Source organism: Indicator indicator, chromosome 28 (assembly GCF_027791375.1).
Source record: "Indicator indicator isolate 239-I01 chromosome 28, UM_Iind_1.1, whole genome shotgun sequence".
NCBI lineage: Eukaryota > Metazoa > Chordata > Aves > Piciformes > Indicatoridae > Indicator > Indicator indicator.
In genome coordinates this window covers 4,278,302-4,302,210 of record NC_072037.1, presented here as the reverse complement: position 1 = coordinate 4,302,210, position 23,909 = coordinate 4,278,302, and the positions used below count along the sequence as shown (strand labels likewise).

The window sequence follows — 23,909 nt, the reverse complement described above, 5'->3', positions numbered from 1 at the left end:
GAAGCCAGCAAGTTTGATTCCTAGTCAAGCCTTTTCCTAGAGCAAAGGACATGCATGTCAGCATAAAGCCCCACATGGAATTGTGTGGAAATGAGAGGTAATGCTGCTGTTCTTTGCTCTTGCCCAACCACAGACACCACCAGCAAACCAAGGGAACCCAAGTACCTGCATAGCTCATGAAGTTACTGAATGGCGTGTTGAGGAAAGTGTGAAAGCCACAGGTGTCATTGCCAGGTCCAGGATCCCCACACAGCTTGTGCTTAGGGGCAGGGTTGGTGTCACTGCAGAGATCCCCAGTCTCAAAGGAGGGCTCTGTCTCCATGCACGGATCGCTGCAGGAGAGGATCTCTGAGATTCCCCGGAAGACGTGGTAGAGCCCCAGGCTGTGCCCGATTTCATGGATCATCGTGTGTGTGTGGCCAGGGATTCCATAGAAGGAGGGATTCAGCACAATGCCACCTGCAAGGGCAAAAGAGAATAGCTTCAACAGCAAAAGAATGGGAAGGGAAGACAACCCTAAGGGCAGATGTACTGGCAGTTCACCGGATCATCTACAGCATAGACTGCTCTTTGCACAGTCAGCACATTGCCTGCTCAGAGGCAGAGCACAGCCCACTTTAATCTCACCCTTAATCTGGGGCTCTGAGGTGAGGAATCATGGAACAAAGCCCAACATTCTAAACTAAAACCACAATGACAATTGCATCTTGAATACTGGGTTCAATTCTGGGGCCCTCACTACATTAAGGGTCTGGAGTGAGTCTGGAGAGGGGCAACAAAGCTGGCGAAGGGTCTGGAGAACAGGGCTGGTGAGTAGCAGCTGAGGGAACTGGGGTTGTTTAGTCCTGGAAAAAGGAGGCTGAGGGGAGACCTACAATTCCCTGAAAGGAGGTTGGAGTGAGGTGGGGTTGGTCTCTTCTCACTAGTATCCAGTGATAGGTGAAAGGAAATTGCCTGAAATTGTGCCACGGGAGTTTGAGGATGGAGATTAGGTAAACTTTATTTGCTTTAAGAGTGGTCAGGCATTGGAACAGGCTGCCCAGGTTGGTGATAAGAGTTACCATCCCTGAAGGTGTCCAAAAGACATGGCACTTTGGGACATGGTTCAATGGCCATGATGGTTTTAGGTCCATGGTTGGACTCAATGATCTAGGAGGTATTTTCCGACCCAAACAATTCTATGATTCTACAACTCTATAAACTGGTCTTTCAACTGATTGTCCTCAGTTTGGTTGCTTTGTTAAAATCCCTACATGCAGTAACTTCATAATATTAAATTTCAATAATTTGATGTGCTTAAAAAGAATGATTCTGCCCAGATAAGTATAAGCAATGTGTTTGATACCAAGACTCAACTAAAACATATCTGGGGCACACTCTGTATATTATTCCACAGGGTAAAGGCATATTGGAACCCAAATAACTTCTGAAATGCCCTAAACACTGCAGCAGGTTGTACCAATATTTGCAAACTAACAGCTGGAAAAAGACAAGAGAATACACCCAAGGCTGGGACAGTTTTTTGAGGTGTGCTTGGGTCATACAGCTTTGAATTAACTGCCAGAACCATGCCCTGCTCAGATTTGTAGTCGAGCCCAATTTGATCTGAACTGCACAGGCCACTGACAGCTATGCACAAGTCTAATGTGTCACAACCATGAAATCCTGGAACATGCTAATCCTAAAAGAACTGCAAGGTGGTTAAACGTGCACAGAGAAAAACCAATGGTGACTTTTGTTATGTTGTTGTTGTTGTTGTTGTTGTACAACTACCTGAAGGGACATTGTGGAGAGGTTGGTGCTGGTCTCTTCTCACAGGTAATTAGCGATAGAATAAGAGGGAACAGCCTCCAGCTGCAACTGGGTAGGTTTGGACTGGACACTGGGAAGGATATTTTCCATGGAAAGAGTGGTCAGGCATTGGAATGTGCTGCCCAGGGAGGTGGTTGAGCCACCAACCCTGGATGAGTTTGAAGGTGGTTTGCATGTGGTGATTGGGGATATGGTTTAGGGGTGAACCTTGTAGAGTAGGGTTGGACTTGGTGGTCCTGAGGATCTTTTCCAACCTGAATGTTCCTGTGATTCTGTGATTCTGTGAATTATGGAATGTGTAGATAAGCCAATGGTAAATTAATGGGGCTTTACAGTATATTGAATTAATCGTGAGAATTATTTTTTTAGCTCAGCAAGATGTGCCTCTGGATTTATGATATGCTTCGTATTTTCTTTATGTAGCTGGTTGACCTCAACTTTTCCAAGCCTTTTATTTAGAACTGTTTGTGTATGCTGCCTACCATGAGAACAGGAGGCTGCTTTGTAACAGTTATGACAGGAAGATAAATCTTGGTACACTAATAATTTAGTGACAATGAGGAGAGAAAAGGTTTTGGCAGGAGGAGCTTTATCAGTGATGGTAGAGCAGGGAAGATGAGATCACTGGGTTCTGATGTACCACAGGCATTTTCTTCCTTTCTTCTCATCTGCCTGGAGACTTGGTTGCAACAGCCATGGAATTAGAGGAAAATAAGACCAAGAAGATCTTAAGAGGTCACCTAAATTCCACTCTCAAACAATGCTGGACCACCTCTCACACATATTGGCCTAACATCTCTTTCCAGCCCCTCACACCATGACTGCTCCAGCCATCAATTTCAGCACCCATAGGCTAATGGATTCTGTCAATACACTGTAGGAGCTAAACTGTTTTTGGCCATTTAAGTTCATGTCTTCAAGTCCTGCCTCACATGGATATGAAGAACAGAAGATTCTCCTCCCATTTCATCAGCTTTTATGAGACTGTCATCATCCCTACTCTAGGCTCTTTTCCTTCACTCTGAATAACTGTAATCCATTAAAATTTCTGTAGCTCAATCCATTCTCTAGACCTCCCTGACTGATGTTCTCCTTTGGTTTCCTCAGTTGTCTCACGTTTCCCTCCAAGAACAGAGTGCAAACATAGTGTTCCAGCTGAAGTGTTCTCAGTACTGAAGAGAGAGGAGGAACCACTCTGGATGTCCTGCAAGGACACATGCAGAAACACGAACAGAGAGAAGACTTTGCCTTTGTGCATGGGCATGTGTGACTGTACACACATGGCAGAGCCACATGGAGATGTACAAATAAAAAAAAAAAAAAAAAAAAGAACTGAAAATTTAAATACACAGAATCACAGAATTAACCAGGTTGGGAAAGACCTTTGAGACCATCAAGTTCAACCTATCACCCAACACCAGCTAAGCAAGTAAACCATGGCACTAAGTGCCACATCCAGTCTTTTGTTAAACACATCCAGGGATGGTGACTTCACCACCTCCCCAGGAAGCCCAGGTACAAAGGATTGAATAAAATCAGTCACACTGCAACACCATGCTTTCTATTCCACATGGAAGATTTACCCATCCTTCCCACAGCACTGCACTGCTCCTTACACTAGCTCTCCAAAATCCCAACTCATCGTGTGCAGCAGACCTGCCAGTACACAGCCTCTGCAACCCCCTTGTTCCCTGTATCCCCTTCTCCCCTAATACAGGCTCTGGTGCTTGGTCTCTGCCCAGGTGAAGACCTGGGTCTCCACCAGACAGGACTCTGCTGTATTGTGTGGGTGTCTTTTTCTCAAAGATAATTCCAGAGTTGTTTTTTTTCTTTCCTCTCTCTTTTTTTTTTTTTTTTTCCCCAATGGCAGAAATATTTGTGAAATTCCTCAGCAGGACATGCCTTCAAAATAAAGGGTAAATGGTTCTGGCATTGGACAGCCCTGAGGCAGCTGGAGAGGGAAATTTTATTTTTGCCTTTGTTGAAAATTTATATTTTTCACAGCTGTCAGGAACCTAAATCAATTGCAGTTTTACAGAAAAGATAAACTCCCTCACCCAGACAATCTCTATCCCAGCCTTTAGATCTGCACCACAGGACATATTTCATATTTTTTATTAAGTACATATTGGATTTATAGAAGAGAGTAAAAAAGATTAAAGATGAATTCTTACAGACCAAGCACAGGTCTGGGAGGGCTATTATGACAGGAAATTATTACCTTTATTTATTTATTTTTACTTTTCTTTCCACTGTAAGTCAACTTTAAACCCTTGGCTAATGCATTTTTTTTCTCCTGAGATCGTTGGTTTTTTTTTTTTTTGGCTAATGGATTCTGTCAATACACCGTAGGAGCTGAATTTAAATTGTTTTGCTTAGGCATGATGTTGACAATTAGCTTAATGAAGTGACAGAAGAACTCATCAGGGCATTGGGCAAGCCCCAGCACTCTTGTAGAAGGTTCTTCTTGGAGCTCTGCAGCTCTCCCCTTGTTCTCTACTCCCTCCCATGGCAACACCAAGGGGAGCTGTGCAAATACTCTTGCAGGGAAGAGCTGGCTGTAGTGCAGCCTTATTTCATTCCATCAGTGGCATCTGAGCTAATGTTTCCCACCAGCAACCCACACTGTTATACAATCAGAAGCAGAGTTACTGAGGGACTGGCGCAGGAGCAGGGGGCTGTGGTAGCACAAAGTGATAGAAATCAGAGCAGTGAGGGTGTTGGTTGAGGCTGGAGTTAATATTTGTCTTTGGTTTTGCCAGAAGATGTTGCCATGGGGAACATGGCAGGCATTTACAGCATCTCCTGTTTTGGGTGCTTCCAGCAGGAACCCATAGAGATGGAGCTGGAAGCAAATCAGATTGGAAGTGGCTTCACTTCCAGCCTAGCTCAGCAGGAGAGTGGATGTATGTCAGTGCTGGTCCTTGGGAAGGGAAGTTTGATCACACTTCTTCCAGAGCAGCTGCAGAGCTAAATGTTTCAATCAAACATTTACTAACTGAAGTAGGGCAGCCACTTCAACTGCTTGGTGTGACCATGCAACCTCTCCCAGCTATGGAGACAGGTGACTACAAAGAGATGCTAACAGTAAGTCTAGGGGTAATGTATTTTTGGATGTGGAAGAGCCTCCCTGACTGATGGCTCAGGGTGTAGCTCAGCTCTTGTAGCATGCTTTTCAGAGTAATAAACACCATATTTTGCTCTCCTCGTCCAGGTTTGCATTTACCATGTCTTTTTTGTTTTGTTTTGTTTTATTTTGCTCAATGTGGGCTTGAGTTATATAAAAACTGGCTGATACAGCCTTGCAGAAAGACTGAACTTGGCTGAGTCTAGACTTCACTTCCAGCCTAGGAAGATCTGAACAAGCTGGAGAAATATCTGGAAAACTTCTGAGGAGCTCTGCTCTTATAAGATGACTAGATGAGGCTTGCAGCTCAAGAGAGGTTTGTGCAGTTAAGAGAAGTATATACAGACTCAGCGGGTGCCTTCTGAACCTTCTGAGGTTCATCTGACATTTTGCAAGGAACAGAAGTCCAGTGGCACTGCAGGTGTCAGGGCAATGAGTCATCTGGGAGGCTGAACAGCTTTGCCTGGATCCTTGGGTTCCAGCAGCAATACTCAGCAACCTAGTTATGAAACATGCAGGGCAATCTGCAGGGTAGTGAACTCTTTCCAGTTCCACTCAAATGAACACGAGAAATACAATCTCTCAGCAGTTTGCTCTTTTGCACATTGGCAGAGAAAAATAACAACAAACTTTAACTACATTTTGTGAGGAAAATTAATTGAGTACTTACCAGTTAACAAACTAAGGATCAGAATGTAACAGGCTAAGGTTAAAAATTCACTCCTGTCTAGCATCCCCCCACCTATCCCCCCAGCCTTCTTCACAAAGTGCTCCCATGGAGTGATTGCCCTGTAAAGTAGCTTCACTTAAAAGGTGAAATACTTTCAGCTTGACATCATCTACAAATACCATAATATGCTTTGGGTTTATAACCTAATATTTTCCTGGTTGTGAGCCAGTATCTGGGAATCGTGAAATACTTTTTTTCCCCTGACTATATATTAGAGGAATGATAAGAAATCAGAACAGAGCTTAACGCATATTTGTCTTTCCTTCTTAGCCTCTCAGAAGAATGCTTTACACAGAAGAAACATCTTTATCACTCACCTAGATGCATCAAGGCTTCCTTGTCCCAGGGCCAAGTTGCCACTCCAGCCAGCTCTTCCTCAGAGGAATTGGCAAAGAAGATGTTGAGGTGTGTGGATCCATCCAGTTTGAGTATGTTCTTCAGTTCGTTGACATCCAAGTATGCTCTGCAGGAAAAGTAAAGCATTCATTTGTCCAGAAGGTGACATAAAAAGCAGCAAAGCATTGAAGAAGTGACACAATCGAGGCAGAGATCTCATCATACCCTCTGTATCAATCACCTGAAATATTTTCAAAACTCACTCCCAAACATCAATTACTTTGCATTCATGTGGTGAATCTCATCTAAGAACTTCAGGCCATTGAGTAACTAAGGCCACAAAATCCAAGGTAAATACATAAAGCTGTCCCCATTCCTAAGATAAGTATAGGAATCTGTTCATTATGAATGTAATTAAGCAGGTATTATGGTCAGTAAATCTTTTTATGCCAGCAGTTACCTTGCACATTTCTTCTGAGCTGTTTATTATGGTTTCTTTCAATTTTCCTTCACAATAACAAGTTTCACATCTTCAGGCTAGCCCAAGAACTAACAACAGCTTGCAGAGTGACTCCTTTAGCACCAGTGGCAACCACTTGTGTTGAGATGTTCGCCACTGAAACCTGACATAGGGTGGTTGGTTGGGAATTGCTGTTTTCAGCAAGCAAAGCTGTGCCAAGTGATCTCCTTGCAAGAGAGGTATCATATCATGACATGAATTCCCAAGGCTTCTTAGTTCTCCACCCTAGGTGAGCAGCACTTCTTGGCTTTTGGTATGTCTGGAGCCTTCAGAGCAATCTCCTTGCAGGGAAGCAAAGCCAATCCCTTAAGCTTGCTGGTCACTGGAAGCACTTTTTGCACTCTTTTAGACTTTGTCAACACTGCAACTCAGGAGCTATTTGTAGACCATGGTGCCACATGGTTTTCGATGGCACTGTGATGCTAATACTTAGAGAAAAACTAGAGCAAGTGAAGCAGAGGAGTAAACCTATTGGTTCTCTATTTCTAGCTCATATTGTCTTTTGATAATGAAGTGTTGTGCTAACACAAGATCTAAAGTACAGATAAGTGGTCCTGCCTTCACTTGACAGGTGAAAACAGCAGGGAGATCACACTGAGTCAAGCATGGTTGACTAGTTCATAAGGAAAGCAAACCATGATGGACTTGAGCAGGTTGATTCCTGCTTCTTAAGTCTCCCTCTCCATATGTGTATGGGTATGCACTGGGCTCACGTAGCTCTCACAAACCAAATGCAATCACATTCACTAAGCAGGGTTCCTTGCATAGTTTGCAAGGCTTTTGTTCCCAGAAGGGTAAAGAAAAAATAGGGGAGCTGGCTCAGCACCAAGATCTTTCTGTCCTTCCCTGGAGGACTCCCCAATGGAAAACACATTCATATTTCCACAATAGCTTCCCCTGCCACTTGCTGAAGTCATTGCCTCCAAAATAGTTCATGGCTGGGTGTCCCCAGGCCCTCGCTGACTCATGGAGGAAGATGTGCTCTTTGGGGACACCAGTGGAAGGGTATGTTTCCATTCCATACAGTGTTTATCTTCCAATCAAATGTGGATGACATCCTGAAGGACAGGTCAGCACTGTGACCCTTTACACATTTCTCATCTCTCCACTGTTCCCAACACATCTATGGAAAATACATAGAACATCCCCTTAGCTCCTCAAGCTTGTTCTGCATGCATCTGTCCAATGTTCTGAGGGTGTGCACAGTATATTTCCAAGGTATTTGTGCATTCAAAAACATCTTTTCCAAACATGAGCTCACACTTACACATGTCCACGAGCAACAGCTTGAGATTACATGTCAGAGCTCTTGTGCATTTCCAAATGGAAGTGTAAGTGCAATGGAGGAACATGGGATGGAGGACGTGTGCCTGTGAAGGGCACAACGTGTATGTGGACACGTGTGGCAGCATCAGGAAAAAAACAGTGAGGAAAAGTGTAAGAAGGCAAGTGGGAGTGGTGTGATACCTCGTGCAAGAGAGAAAAGGACAGAAACAGAAGCATCATGCACCTCTTAAGTAGAGTAGTGTTTGCATCCCAGCAGGAAGGGGAGGAAGGCCACTGTCTGGACTGAGACTGGCTGTTGACTCTGGACTGTAGGAGGTACTACACTCAAACTCCCCTCCTGAGAACACCATTTGTATCCTTACTCTTATGTTTGCAAATAATCTAAACTAATATTTCTTCATTCTCAGCTGCCCCTGTGCTGATTGTTTACACACTCCAGTCCCCGTTTATATCCTCAGTGCACGGCCACACTGCTCTCTCACTTCCACAAGGCTGTGTGCAGCAGCACCTAGGGCTGCTCCGTGCAGGGATGGTTTCTGCAGACAGCATCCAGAGCAGACAGCGTTTAACTAAGTGGCCAGTGATGTCAGTGCATCACCCAGACTGAACTCATCTCTTACATAAACGCACCATACAAAGTCAGTTGGACTTGGGTTTCTAGCAGCTCCCTGACCACTGCTTCTCTGCAAGCCAATGGAAGTCTGTGAATGAGCAGAACCACAGAACACTGTTGGAAAGAACCTCAGGGATGAAACGGTGTCAGGACAGAATGCTAAGAGGATTTTCAGCAAAGGGTCTGTGCAGGAGGAGTGTAAACAGATTGTGCTTGGGAGGAAGCAACTGCAAACCCCTCGCTAAGAGCAGTCAGCAACCCCCAGCACATAAACATGCTCCAGCATTAGCTCAGGCAGATCCCTTGCAAGCGTGTGAGCATGTGCCTGCATGTGCGTGCATGAGGAGAGCTGCGAGTGGAACCAGGGCTTTGGACTCTGCACACATGCAAGGCAGCCAAGAGTATGTATGCAAAGGATCCAGCCTCTGTGTGTGTGTGTGTGTAAGAGATAAAAACACGAAGCTGGAATTCCATCCTCTCCTTCCTCCCCATGTTTCTAATAACCTCCCATCTCTATCCATCATCACCACATTCCTACACTCAAGGAGGCATAAATTAACTACTTTTGCAGTTCATGTCCAACGACGTAGCCGCAGGCAGCAGACCCAACAGTTACCAGGTCAAAATAGTTTTCAGTTATTGCGCTGGACTGGGCTGACTCCCCCCTGCTGCTGCGGCTGCTTTGTTATCAGCCCAGACTATCTGACCCAACACAATCCACGAGCATTGCTTACACTTCTCAAGGTTATGTGGGTCCCCTGATAGAGGACATAATGTCTGCCACATGGGCTCATGCCAAAGAGAGCCAAAGAGCCCAGCCTTTCCAGCACTGCCAAACTCGCATTTCAAAGACATGAGTGCAGTCCTGGAAAGGGATCAAAGCCTTTCCAACTGTCATTAGAATATTTCCTTTATGCATCTCTCCATGAGTGCCAGCAACATATTTCATAAAATTCATTGGCTCGAGATGGTACCTCCAACATAAACCTGAATGGGGGAACTGTCAGGGCAAGTCTATGTGGAAAACAAAACAAAACCCAAAGCACAACAAAACATGTGTAATTCCTGTAATGGAAAAAACATACGATTCTGTGAGCGTGCCTTGCTCGAGAAAGCCTAATGAGGCTATTAGTGCATCATAAAAGGTCTCCTCTGCTGGAATCTGTTTTAGACATAGAAATTCTATGGGCTGTTTAAGGCCATTTGGGACACCAAATCATATCAGACAATGTGCACATTCCCACCCAGATCTTTTCATCGACTCACTTGTCCAAAGCACAGCTTTGGATGTTTTTTTCCCTCCACCACAGTGTAAGTAGCCCTCTGAAACTGCAGTGTGCAGCAGCTTGCCCTCAGCCAGCAAGCCCCAGACCCCAGGCAGTAATACATATCCCATACGGTGCTTCAGTTTCAACCTAATGGAGTCTTCAGCTCATCCAGCAGTGTCTCGCCACTGCCTGGCTCACCACACAGCCTGCCCCATCAGTCACACCAGCCATTATCCCCCTGCCTGTCTCCTCTGTCAAGCCATTTCCTGTCCATTTGGACTGCAGCCTCACTGCAGCAGGACTTAGCTTGGGCACTGAGGTGAACCCCTCAGCCAGCAGCTCCACCTGCCCATGGGGACCACCGTGAGGAGCTCCCTTCTGTTGGCCCTCAGCTCCAAATCTATATCCAGCCACCAGTCTCTGCTACTTAGCTACAAACATATTTAACAATGGCTTTTAAACTAGGCTGATACCAGGTTTAATCGTGTTAAATCTAGCCCTGATGGCTAGAATCAAGCAGCTTTGTAGCAGGGTTGGAAAGTCTTCTTCCCCCACTTTCTGCCAGGTCAGAGGGTGGCTTTCCCAAGTTTCCCTAACACGGCTGGGGTGCAACCTCTTGCAGGCATGGTTGTTTTTGCAAGGAATGTGGAGCCTTCCAGCCCTTATTGTTAGGAAATGTTTTCTACTGTTTGCTTGGAGTTATTCTCTATTTGACTTTGTTTTTTTCCTTCAAAGACAAGTGTCGCTTTACAGCAAGAAAACAAACAGGGTACTTAAGGGATTGCTTGCAAGACTCCACCCCAACACTGAGCAGGACCTCTGCTATCTGCTCATTGTGGAGTGTGGGCTCCAACTGCCTGATCAGTCTGTTAGGATTAAAAGGCACTGAATTTCATCACTCAAAATGCAAAACAGAAAAAAAAAACCCAAACCACCAGCATCTTCTGCAATGGGGAGTCAGCCTCCAAGTCTGCTGTTTATCTCTTGACATACAGTGTCCTGTCCTTTACCAGCATGTGGCAGGACAGAAGAAATCTGCTGGAATCATAGGACCCAGTACATCACTCTCCTTCACGAGACTCCCTGTCTCTGCTATCATTTGGTGCTCCCAGGAAGCTGTCAGACCAGCCTAATCCATAGTACACAGTTTAGGAGACAGAGAGAAAGCTTCCCTGGATTGCACTGGCAACACTCACAGGCAGCCTATGACAGATCCAGGTGTGGTTCCCAACGTGATGTGGCTGATGTGTCTCCACCATGTTCCTTTTGTCCCCCTCCAGCTCTGATCTTGGCCCCAGGGTTGACAGCAACTCATTAGAGCAGCAGTCAGTATGTGGACAGTCACCAAACAACCATCTGCCCCATTTGTTCAACCAATATGGGGGACCCAAGGTTTTATGGTGCAGTGTTCACCTAGAGATTTTCAATAGCCACAGTGAACAATAGAAACAGATCTGAGACAAATCACAGAATCATAGAATCATTAAGGCTGGAAAAGACTTCTAAGATCATCAAATCCAATCATCAACCCAACACCACCATGCCCACTACAATGATGTTCTACCTGAAGAAAATGGTAAGAGCCATGCTCTCAACAGCACTGGAAGCTGACCTTGAAATGGGGCCATTTGTCAGATGTGCATAAGAGTAATTTAGCTTTATCCCCTGTGATTTCTCAGTCCTGGGTAGTTGGACACAGACCTTTCCTTTTGGAGATGCAGTGCTGATGCCAGCATATAAGCTGTCTTTTGTCTTCTGGCATAGGGGGACAGAAAAACATTCCTGGAAAGGAAAGGATGCCCAGAGGCCATCACTGCTGGCCCTTCACCCCAAAGCAGGAGCATCTCCTCATGTCACATCAAGTAAACTTTTATCTAACTCATATTTCAAACCACACATGACAAGGACTCTGCTACTGTCCCAGAACCCTGCAGCCCACATTTCAATACCTTTAGGGGCAGGAAGTTTTTCTGAAGGTCTGCCTGAATCTCTTTTGTTGTAGCAGATGTGCAAATTGTTGTGCAATCCCCTGGGCCAGGGGATTATATGTTTTGCTTTACCAAACCTATTACTTATTTGAAAGCTTATTATATCTCCTGTAAACCATTTCATTTTAAGGCTGAACCCACCTTATTTCTTCAGCCAGTCCCCTTTGGTTATACTTTTTTAAGACCTCTGGTCACTCCTGATGCTCTCATCTGTGCTCTCCATATCTTTCTCAAAGTCAGGTCATCAAAAGAGGACAGACATCTCAAGCTGAGAGCTTATCAGTGCCATGTAACTGCTACATTTGTCCTGTCTATCACCTCCAATCTGACATAAAGTACACAGCAGAGATTTCAGACCTACAAACATTTCTAACTTTTTTTTTTTTCCTGCCTAAAGCACTACAGGCCTCTCAAAAACCCAAATAAAAAAGGCAACCTACAAACCCTACTTAGCAGTGAACTTGCTGTAAAATTTCTGTCTGACCTGATGTTGAAGATCTGCCTTCACTTGGCAAATTTAATTCTGCTCCTCATCTCAGATGGATTGCCATAAATCATGTGCAGCAGGAAGTGTGCCTCGTCTACATTTAGTTTAGTGTTAATTTAAGACACTGGTGTCAGTGTAGTAAAAGTCATGATAATTTATTGATAAAGGTATAAATCTTTCAGTGATTGGGACAGAGCCTGAAATAGAGCGGAGCCAGAATATTACAAGTGAAAGGCTTCAGGTCCCAATTTAGATCCAGATCACTGCCTGTGTTCACACTGAAATCCAAATGTGTAACTGCAGTTCTGACTGCATCCAAACCAGGCAGTCACTGGGTCATGTCCACAAGCATAAATTGTGAGCACTGTCAGCACATGCAGGCTTGGCAGCTTGGAAAGAATTTTGGTTTATTCACTTCAGCAAAATGTCCTCTTCAGCCCCCAAATCTGATCTCCTGTTACAAGAGAGGAGAAAAGTTTTGGCCAAAAAAATACTAATGATAAGGGTCCAAGAAAAGACACTGAGGAGAACTGTGCAAATATAAACCCAGCTTCCTGGGTAGGTTTGGCAGCCTGTGCTGGGCTCTGTAGCACTAACACATTCAGGGTAGCTGGTTTAAGCTGGACAAGGTCTTTTTACATCAGTGGCCAGTTCTGCAGATAAAACCAACCCTAAGCAACATATCTTACAAAATAAAATGCCACATGGCTACAAAAGCCTGGGTGTTCTTTGGTCCTAGGGTGCCCTCCTTTCCAAACTAAATTAATTCTACCATTATGTTAGTGACTCAGGCTTTACTCACCCCACCATAAAGAAATCACATTCTAGAAAGAGAAGAATTTTACTGTGTGCAATATGAGAAACCTTTAAGTTTAGGGCTTCTTTATTCTGCAACACAGACAAAGAGCAGCTCCTTGGTCTAACACAGAGAATTCTTACAACTGTCAAGTCCTCGGTTTCATTCCATTTGCTCTGAAATGCTGGCTTCCCAGCAGGGCAGTCCCAGAAACAAGCACATTTCTCCTGTAACACTTTGCACTACAAATCTATAGGACTGCAAGGAAAAAACTCACTCCATGCATAAAGGAAATTTGCTATCAAGTTCCAAAAATCAGTCTTCTCATCCTTAGAACCCTAATGGCACAGACTTGCTCAGCCCTATCTGACCTTATAATAAAAGACCTCTAATAAATGATTAAGCTTTAGTTCATACAATTCCTCATAGGTAACTTCTGGATGTTGTAAATGAAATATCTACTTAACAGGCTGATTGACAGCAACAGGTTGGAATAAAGCTTATGGTTGGATTCCTCCAAACTCAGCTCTGGGTCCTCTTTTGGTTTGGTCCATGTGAGCTTGTACTTTGAGCCAACTTCTGTTCTCAATGGCTTGCTTACAAGTATCAGCACTGACTGTGATGTATTTGCTCCAGTGTAAATCTAGAGTTAGTCAGAGCAAAATTTGATTCTCAAAGTGCAGCTTCAGGTTCAAATCCAAAATCTCAAAGGAAACCTCAGTTGAAACGACCAATTTTTGCCCAATTTCTGGCCAACACAACTTGCTTTTTTAAGGAGGGAGGCGGGTTTCCTCAGATCTCCACACAGATTCTCTCAAAGGTTTGCAAATCCTTGCCAAATCCCTCACAAACCTGGGCTGAGATTCAGAAATACAGTGAAAACAGATATTTATTTTTTTTCTCGGCAGTTTTGCTGCTGGTTCTGGCCAGGATAAGAAAGAGCAGAGGCTCAGGGAACAAGAATGGGGAAAAGATGATGTAAAAATTTTCAAATGTCAAACATGCTCTGTCTGAGCTCTTGGCAGAAGTTTGGAGTGGCTGCTAATGTACACAAAATCATTTGTTCCCTCTCTCCCTTTATCCTCCCAGGCTTGGCTGTCTGCTTCTTATACCAGAGACCCCTCTTTCATCACAGAATGACAGAACGGTTTGGATTGGAAGGGACCTTAAAAATCACCTAGTCCCAACCTCCCCACCATGGGCAGGGACATCTTCAACTAGAGGAGGTTGCTCACAGCCCCATCCAAACTGGCCTTGAATGCTTCTAGGGATGGGGTATCCACAGCTTCCCTGGGCAACCTGTCCCAGTGTTTCACCACCCTCATGGTGAAAAATTTCTTCCCAAAGCCCAATCTAAAACTACCTTCTTTCAGTTTAAATACAGTAGCCTTCATCCCCTCACTGCATGCCTTTGCAAACTCCTTTATATACACACTTTATATAGGTTTATAAAGAGTCGCAGTGCTACAGACCATAAACACGTGATCAGTGAGCCTTCTTCCTTAGCAAGGTCTACATCCAAGAGTGGAGTAACACTTGAGATCACTCACAGAATCACAGAGAACATCCCACTAGAAGAGACCTCAAAAGATAGCCAGTCCAACCCTCGACGCAGCACTGAAAGGTCAACCCTAAACCATGTCCCTAAGCGCCAGGTCCACGCACTGCTTAAACACTTCCAGGGATGGTGACTCCACCACAGCCCTGGGCAGACCATTCCAATGTTTGATAATCCTCTCAGTGAAGAAATATTTCCTGACATCCAGCCTGAACCTCCCACTGTTGAACCCATTTCCTCTAGTCCTGTTGCTTGACACCAAGAAGAGGCTGCCCCTTCCTCACTCCAACCTCCTGTCAGGTAGTTGCAAAGAGTGATGAGGTCTGTCCTCAGCCTCCTCCTCTTCATGCAGCAAGAACTGAATAGCCCCATTTCCTCACACAACCATAAAAATAATTAAGCTAACCAAGAGAGAATTAGGAAAAGATATGGTGGCTGGCCAGCTTGCAGGAAGGAAAGAAAAAAGAAAAGAAAAAGAAAACAAAAGGAAAGCCTTGGCAAAGAGAATTGTGATCTTACTGTATGATTAACTTCTGAGACAGCGAGTAGGATTAAAGCGTGGAACATTCAACGCATCTCTTCAAAACAGCAAAGCATTCTGAAGCATAGATGCACATTTCACAGAGCTTTGAAATCAGCAGCACTGGCAGGTTTATTTGTTTTGATTGTCTCTTTCTTTTACTACTTTGGGCTTTTTTTTTTCTCTCTCCTTTTCAAGATGAGAGCCAAATGACCCATGAGAAATGTACTGTAATTTGTCTCTTATCCATCTCTCATCTCCATCTGATATTCCCTCTGCCCTGGTTACCCTGATGTTTTTCCAGACTCCACAGGCTGAAGCATTGTAACAAGGAGAAAAGTCAAATGACAAAGAAGTGGTGGAAGGATATTTTCAGGAACCAGTGCTGTTAAAACAGAATCCCCTTTGCCTCTTTTCCCAAGCCCCTTTTGGCTGCAGCAAACCTCATTCATGAACACTGGAGAATTTCAATCAGTATAGGAAGGTATATATGTATACACATACACACACATATATATACACACACATATATAGGCTATTTTAACTTACATCAGTTATATTGCTTGGCACTTCCACAGTGCTTCCCCTCTGGGCCTCAAAATGCTTCCTAAACATGAAAGGAGAAATTCCACACTGGTCAAAGCCCTGACACAAGCCCTCTGCACTGCTCCAAATCCCCTCCAAGTGCTTAAATGATAGCAGCGTGGGACAAGAACCCTTGTGGTTGGCCTTGCCTCCATGAAACAGGCAAATCATAGAATCATAGAATCAACAAGGTTGGAAAAGACCTCAGAGATCATCAAGTCCAACCTACCACCCAGGTAGCTGTAGAGAGCAATAAGCTCATCCCTGAGCCTCCTCTTCCCCAGGCTAAAAAAATGGAACAATCATCCTTTTCTTTCAGATGGAGAAAATGGAGGTAGAGAAATGCAATAATTTGGTCAGAGTAACAAAATCATTCAGTGTGACAACTAGGATTAGAAACCCCATCTAGGCTGCCCAGGGGGAGTCTCCCTCTCTGGAGATATTCAAGACCCGCCTGGATGCATTCCTGTGTGATCTGCTCTAGGTGATCCTGCTCTGGAAGGGGGTTGGACTGGATATCTTTTGAGGTCCCTTCCAGTCCCTAACATTCTGTGATTCTGTGATCTTTTGAACCTATGTCCTGTGACAATATGGACACCTTTCTCTTAAATGAGCAGTGGCTTGTGTTACCAATCCTTTTCATTTTCTGCTGGTGCCTGCTCATCATAGTTTGCAAGCCTTCGCTGCTATTTTACAATCTTTGACTCATATTTTACAATCTCCAAAGAAGTCCTGAAGGTCTAGTGGTCAGCAGATAAAAGTCTGAGCTCCCTACAATAAGCTGGTCCTTCCTGAATCTCTCAGCTTCACTCTTTGTGAAGACAAGGTAGCACATTGACCTCATAAACAGCTTTTCTTCTGAAACCAGTGCTCTGCTTTCAATGAGTGAGCAGCCACCGTTCTAATAACATTTGGCACTTACATACCACCTCTCATCCCAAAGCTTCCAAGAACAACCAACAGATCATGCTGCACAATAGTTCAAGTAAAGGACATTTTGGGTTCAGTCACCAGAACAAACCTGATTTTTTTTTTATGAAAAGCACCAGAGACCAGGAATGTAGCCTGTCATCACTCCCTTGAATCACATCAAGAGTTAGGTACAGCCTCTCTTAATCAGCCTGAAGTTAGAGATCAAGAGGAAACCTGAGGCTTTGACACAGAATTTTCTTTAATTATAGGAGGAGCTCCTTGAAACCCTCTCTTTTAAAGTTGTCTAACAATTTCCACAACTAATATTCAACTCTAGCCTTGTCTTTCTCATCTCCATCCCAGTGGCTGTGGGGTCAAGCTCTAGGTCACATTTGCAGCCTGCCCAAACAAGTGCCTGGCTGGCATGACCCTTGGAAGTCACAGCTGGAGTGACCAAGGTTTTGGAACTTCTGGAGTACTGGCAAATGCTTTCTGTTTCCTCTTTATGGAAAACAGGGGGTCATCCTACTAGGAGGACACTGCTCTCTCCTGTGCTCCATCTCTCTATGCCCTCTGCCTTCAACAGCAGGCAGGCAGGATGGGTCAGGACCTCCCAGGCTGGGATCCAGTGGGTCACCCCCCATGGATTATTTGGGATTTTCAGGAAGCTCACCACAGGCCAGGGCACTGTGGCCTTGGGGTGCTTGCAGTTAGGTTGGAATTAGCCACAGCTCCTGTGGAAGGGTGACACATGGCACCATCCCGGCCAGGGTGTGCAGCTGGGACTTTAAGGAGCTGGTCCTTTAGCATCTTCCCTAAACAACATGCACTAAAAACTGCAGGATGGAAAAAAAAAAAAAACAACAAAAAAAACCAAGATCAAATTCTTTGCTCCTTTCATCTCACTTTTTGACACTAATCCTCCCTGCACATAAACCCCGTGCCACAGAGTGAGATATACATTGCCATTGGAATGAAGAGAGACTTGGAATCGGGCCGACATCAGCAAAAAAATAAAATGGAATCATATATAACCACAAAGGACCTAGCATGTTTATTGCAGATACTGCTGGAGTTGATGGGCCAAAATAACCACTCCAAGTATGGGATCTTGCAAAACATCCCTTTTGCTTTGGAGGTGCCGCTTCTTTTCTGCTTTTGTTTTTGCAACTCGTGGACTTCCAAATCTCAATTCTTAACCTCCTGGCAAGGTTGTGCACAAAGCTGGTCCTGCTGCAGTGGGCAGATCTTCAATGGCTTATGGTTAGGATAATCTCAATTTTCCTCTGTTCTGAGAAAGAAATGAAAACCTGATTCAAATGAGACTGGTTGAAATTTCCACTTCATCTTCTCCAGGAATGGGTAGGAGACACCAAAGTGAGGTCACAAAGAACATCATCTCATGATGGAGATTTCAGTTCAGGGAAACAAAAAACCTTCTGCCCTGGCACTAAAAGCCTCACATTGCCAAAGACCATGAGATTTTGTTTCTCTCTTTTAAAAAGAAGGACTAATATTTAGCTCTTTTTGCTTTCTGTTTTTGTCAGGGGGTATTGATGTATCATATCCAAAAGTCTTTATCTTCAACAATGAGGTCCTGAACACATTCTTAAAGAATTCTAAGAAGCACTAGTTATGAGATGTAAGAAAGGAGGTTATCCTTGTTCTTTCCTTGTAGTGAAGAGATTACTAGGAAAGAGAAAATGGCTGTTTCTGAAACAGAAATTTCATGGAAGAACATTTTGCTTTGATGTCTTCAGAATCCACAGTAAATTTCCAGGTGATCTGGAAGAAACCCCAACAACACACCTGCAAGGAAAATAGTTCTGAGTTGCAGAAAGAAAATATTGTGAACAGTGGATTTCCTAAATCAAATAGTATTCCTGTTTACTCTGAAGAAAAAAAGAAAGGAAAAGAAAGAGCAGGAGACAGAGCAGTAGATTACTACTTTGTCAAGCAACTCTGTTGGAAGACAGATGTGGCAGCAATGGCTGTAACAGATACTGCTAACTTAATTAACTCCCTGACATCAAAATCCTGCCCCTCATTTCTCTCTGTTGAGCCAGAGACAAGCAGAAGGAGGAAAGATACAAATGTGCCTTTTCCAAACACCCAAGACCTTTCAGACTTTCAGGTTTTCAAACCTATGCAGGACCCACAACTTCTGCAGAGGCACAAGGTAAAGCAGACACCATCATACACATGTCCTTCTGAGAGCAGATGTTTCTGGAACTGAAGGATAGAGCAAGCAGAAAAGATCCTCTACCCCTTAAATAATGAGTAAGAGACAGATCCAATGCCCAGGTTATTAGGCAGATGGAAGGACATTCGGGTTGCTTCACATCTGGATCTGCTAACACATGTACCAGAAAACAGGCACTATCAGTCCAAAACATAAGGCTGATTGCAAGCATTCCCTGAAGGACACATTTCCCAAGACCCTACAAAATTGGGCTGGCAGCTCATGAAACGTACAATACTGATCCAGCATGTAACAGTAAACTATAGGAAATCATACCCATATATTTGGCCTTCAGATACAAGTGCAGAAATTGCCTGTTTTGGCACCACGAGCCTGTGGATCCGCCTGAATCAAACACAGGCCTCTAGCAAAGGGCTGTGAGAATGCAAAGCTCTGCTCTCCATTGTGGAATACTGACATGAGAAGGGGAAAGCTCTAACTTGCCTTTAGGGCAAAGTTCTTGACCAAGTGTTGCCATGAGTATGACTATAGACAGGCCACAGAGGTTAATGTCCCCTTGCACCCTCTGTCACCCTATTTGCATATCCAGCCACAACATCAACTTCCACTCTGGTTTGCTGCAGCAGCTTATTGTTTATGTGTTGCTAACAACTATCACAGGACTGAAGATACTGATCATCCACTGACTTCAGTTTTGGGCTCCTTACAACAAGAGGGACATTGAGGTCCTGGAGCAGGTCCAGAGAAAGACAACAAAACTGATGAAGGATCTGAAGAACAAGTCTTGTGAGGAGTGGCTGAGGGAACTGGGACTGTTTAGTTTGGAGAAGAGGAGGCAGAGGGGAGACCTTCTGCCACTCTACAACTCCCTGACAGAAGGTTGGAGCCAGGGTGGTGTTGGTCTCTTCTGCCTAGTAACAAGCAATAGGACAAGAGGAAATGGCCTCAAGTTGCACCTGAGAAGGTTTAGGTTGGATATTCGAATAAACTTGTCTGAAAGAGAAAAAGAGAAGAGAAGAGAAGAGAAGAGAAGAGAAGAGAAGAGAAGAGAAGAGAAGAGAAGAGAAGAGAAGAGAAGAGAAGAGAAGAGAAGAGAAGAGAAGAGAAGAGAAGAGAAGAGAAGAGAAGAGAAGAGAAGAGAAGAGAAGAGAAGAGAAGAGAAGAGAAGAGAAGAGAAGGAGAAGAGAAGAGGACAAGAACCCTCTCAACCAGGCTCCCCATGTTGGTGGTTGTATGCCCATCCTTGAAGGTATTTAAAAGACACAGAGATGCGGTGCTGAAGGACATGATTTAGCACCAGAATTGTTAGAGTTAGATACTGGCCACGCTCAATGATCAATGACTACAAAACCTGCTTTGTAAGGGATCCAGCAGAAATTTCAGGTTGCTGTTTGTGTCCACTGTTTGCCACGCAGAGACCTCCCCTGCCAAGACAGCTTCACCTAAAGAAGGTGACACAGGAACACATCCAGATGGGTTTTGAATGCCTCCAGAGATGGAGATTCCACCACCTCTCTGGGCAGTGCTCCATCCAGTGCTCCATGATCCTTAAATCAAAGAAGTTCCTCCTCACTGATAATGAAGTTCCCACACGGATAAAACAAGAACTTTGTGTCTGATCAAGACAAGAATAGCTAAAGGTTTGTGCCTGCTTTTTGAAGAAAAACCAAGACATTCTGAAAGAAAACCACATGAAGAAATCTATAACCAGAAGTAAAACCATTAGAAGAATTCTGAGTGCAGGAGGAGTAGGTCAGGAACTCCTGGACCTTTTCTGAATCCAACTAGGTGCAAAGGGGAACCAAACAGCACGGATTTCTTCAGGCAAACTGGGAGAAACACTCTGATGTGTCTGACAGAAGCATTTTACTCTGTGTTTGGGAGTTTATCATGACCGATCATTTCTGGAAGAATTAGTGAGTGAGTTCTGGGTTTTGGCACTGACACAGTCGTGGTAAAAAGGCTGGAGGCAAAAGGGAAGTAATTTTCATAATGCTGTGAACTGTTGCCATCAATCCTTACCCAAAACATTTCTTGTACTTACTCTGTGCAGTGCTGTGCTGCAGGAGCTTTCCTCTGAGCTACTGCCCTTCGTCTCAGGAAGGCTCTCGACCTCGCTCGTGCTCTGGATGCAGAGATCCAAGCCAAAGACCAAAGTCTTTGGGAGTTCAATCTTTCTCCAGACTTCAAAGAGCTTGGGATATATAACTTAGTCCAGACAGAAAGCATAACATACGTTTGGAACAACATTATGTATGTAAAAATAGAAAAGATTGAATGACTGTTAAGGAATGCAGTGTGATAGGGAAGCCTGATGTAAAGTGTGCTTGCTATTTACATACCTATTTTCAGCCTCTAACCTAGGTGCCCTGAATGCTAGTAGAAGCACCTACCTCCTCTCCAATAATTATAAAGACTTTAATTCTCTAAATCATGCCTATGCTTTGTGTCTATACCTGCTGTGAGCAGATGGCTTGACTGTTCCCTAAGGAATTAACTGAGTGACTACTACAAACAGCCAATGCTTATCCTCAGCACTCAGACTCCGTGTTTGGGGAGGAAGCAGCAGCTCAAAGTTAGTCCTTCTAGAAAGCATGAAGGCAAAATAAAACCCCCTGACCAGAAATGCCAAGACCAAACATATTCAGGTATTTCAGAAAATAACAGTTTATGTAATTCCTAATATGTCTCAGGCATGCCTATGTTTGTCTGCATGTGCACTTGCTGGGGTTGAAGGCAGAGAACAGAGCATCATCATGCTCATGGAAATCAGGAGATCACAGGGAAATGCTGGTTTCTAATTCTTCTCTACCAGTTCTGCAAACCTGAGCACTTTGGTTTGGAAACATTTCCATACTCAACTGACGCTCACGTGAGGCAAATTAAACTCAGACCTTTTTGACATCTGCCCACATTCTCTAAATGAATGTATCATATTTCCATATTTACTTACAACTTTTCAGCAGCTAATCTCTCCCTGTCTCTTATTTAATTAAACAAAACAAACCAATGAAGCAAGCAAACAAAAAAAAACTTAAGGCAAGGCACGAAGGGGATTCCAATACCCACACTCTGCTGATATTGAGTCATGTCTTGGGAACACAGTTTCCTATTTTGCCCTTGGAAGGTGCATAAAACCCATGTAGATGATTACAGAATGGGTCTATTAATTGATATCATCTGGATTTTCTGTTATTTAATCAATGTCTGGGCTCTGACTGCAAAAGAAGCTTAAACTGACAGCCTCATTCCTTTCTGCTCAATGTTCCCTAACCTGTCTTCTTCAATACACAAATACAGTTTGTGAGTCTGACAAGGGCACAAGTCTCATTACATCATATCAAGGAAATTAGAAATGAATCAATAAACAAAGAGGCAAAGCCCTGATCAGCTTGTTCCTACTACACAATGTGAAATTCTTCACATTTTACCCCTAATCCCACGTCTGATCAAACTGAAATGTCTTCAGGGTCAGGAATGCCTCTGCTTCCTTCTGGTATTTCTTTCTCAGTCTAATCACATCTCAGTAAAGAAGCAGTGTTTTGTGTCTACGAGTCTTATCTTTATCCTTTGTAGAATTTGTGCTGTTTAAAGCTGACGAAATAATTCAGCAACATACTTCAGGTGATGGGACAGAGCCTTAACGGAGGAGAAATGCTGGCATGGCCCGAGAAACAGATTAAATCCCCATCTTGGCATATTCCTCTTTACTGTGTCTTTCAGTCTAATTTCAACATGGAATTTTCCTGGCATAAATCACACAGGTTTCCCTCTTCCCCTCCACACCACGCTGCGTAGCTCTGTGTTTTGGTAAATCTCATCTATTAATAGTTGCCCTCTGTGGCTATAAAAAAATACCTCAGTAGTCAAAAGCCAGCCCTTGCTAGGGAACAGCTGTGGAGGCCTGAACGCACGCAGGACCCAGCATCACACAGCAAAACCCTTTCTTGGCTCCGTGTCAGAGCAAACCGATTAAATAAGGCCACAGTCAAGCTAACGGAAAAGGAGCCCCTTCCCTGCGAGAGAGGGGGAGAGAGGCCGGCTCCAGCACCAGGCTGGAGAAACATCAGGCTATTTCCATTTTCTCACTGACGTTTTCTTTTGCCTTTTTTTAACTCTGCAACCCCCCTCCCCCCCCTCCCCCCCCCATGTCTTCCTCGCTCCACCCTTCTGCCAAGCCCCAATAAAACCTTGCACTTCAAGAAATAGGACAAAGACGTCATCGCAGCGGGTACCGAAGGTCGCGGGGTACATTTGGAGGTCTAGTCTGCTTTTGGTGTGTGTGTGATTGATTTAACTGATTAAAGCATTTCTGCTCTTCCTGTGCTTTCAGCAGCATCCTGGGTAACTCAAGGGAAATTCAAACCAACCAGCTGTGATCTGTATTACAAAGTCAAGGCTGGGAATGAAACACAAGGATGTTGATGGGGCCATAGTGGAAAGGGTGAAAGGAGAGGAATATTGTCTCCTGGTAAAGTGACAAAGTGCTTTATGTGTCAGAATGAGCAATAGCCAGCTTAGCAGAGGACACAGGGAGTTCCCCACCCTCTCAGCAGTGTGAGGTAGTGGTCTCACCAAGGAGAAGCTGGTCAGAGACAAGTACCTAGCTCCAGGCAGACAGAATCACAGAATCACAGAAGTCAGGGGCTTGAAGGGACCTCGAAAGATGATCCAGTCCAAACCCCTTGCCAGAGCAGGATCACCTGTACCAGATCACACAGGAACTCATCCAGGATCTTGAATATCTCTAGAGAGGGAGACTCCACAACCCCCCTGGGTAGCCTGTTCCACTGTTCCATCACCCTCACAGTGAAGAAAGTTTTCCTTATGTTTCCATGGAACTTCCTATGCCTCACCTTCCACCACTGCCCCTAGTGCTGTCATTGGGCACCATTGAGAAGAGCCTGACTCCATCCTCTTGGCACTCAGCCTCTATAACTTATAAACATTAATGAGGTCACCCCTTAGTCTCCTTTTCTCCAGGATAAAGAGACCCAGCTCCCTCAGCCTCTCCTCCCTGTATTTCACCCTGAATTTTCATTGTCATGAACTAAAGTTCTGGAAAACCCTCGCAGATTGCTAAGTTTCAGGTACTTCCATGCTAAGTGCCTAATACCACAGCCATCATGAAGATCAGTAGGGAAATGTTATGGGAGTATGGAGTCCT

At 44.3% G+C, this 23,909-nt stretch overlaps 1 protein-coding gene across 1 annotated transcript in view; it reads right to left on the bottom strand.

Annotated features, from left to right (window-relative positions):
- Positions 1-23,909, bottom strand: part of PAPPA (pappalysin 1) — a 195,133-nt gene that overhangs the window by 132,728 nt on the left and 38,496 nt on the right. Inside the window, exons 3-4 of the mRNA XM_054393420.1 lie at positions 5,987-6,132; positions 166-459 (exon numbers count right to left, since the gene is read on the bottom strand). Of these exons, the coding sequence (XP_054249395.1) occupies positions 166-459; positions 5,987-6,132 (440 nt within the window). The remainder of the gene's footprint in view (positions 1-165; positions 460-5,986; positions 6,133-23,909) is intronic.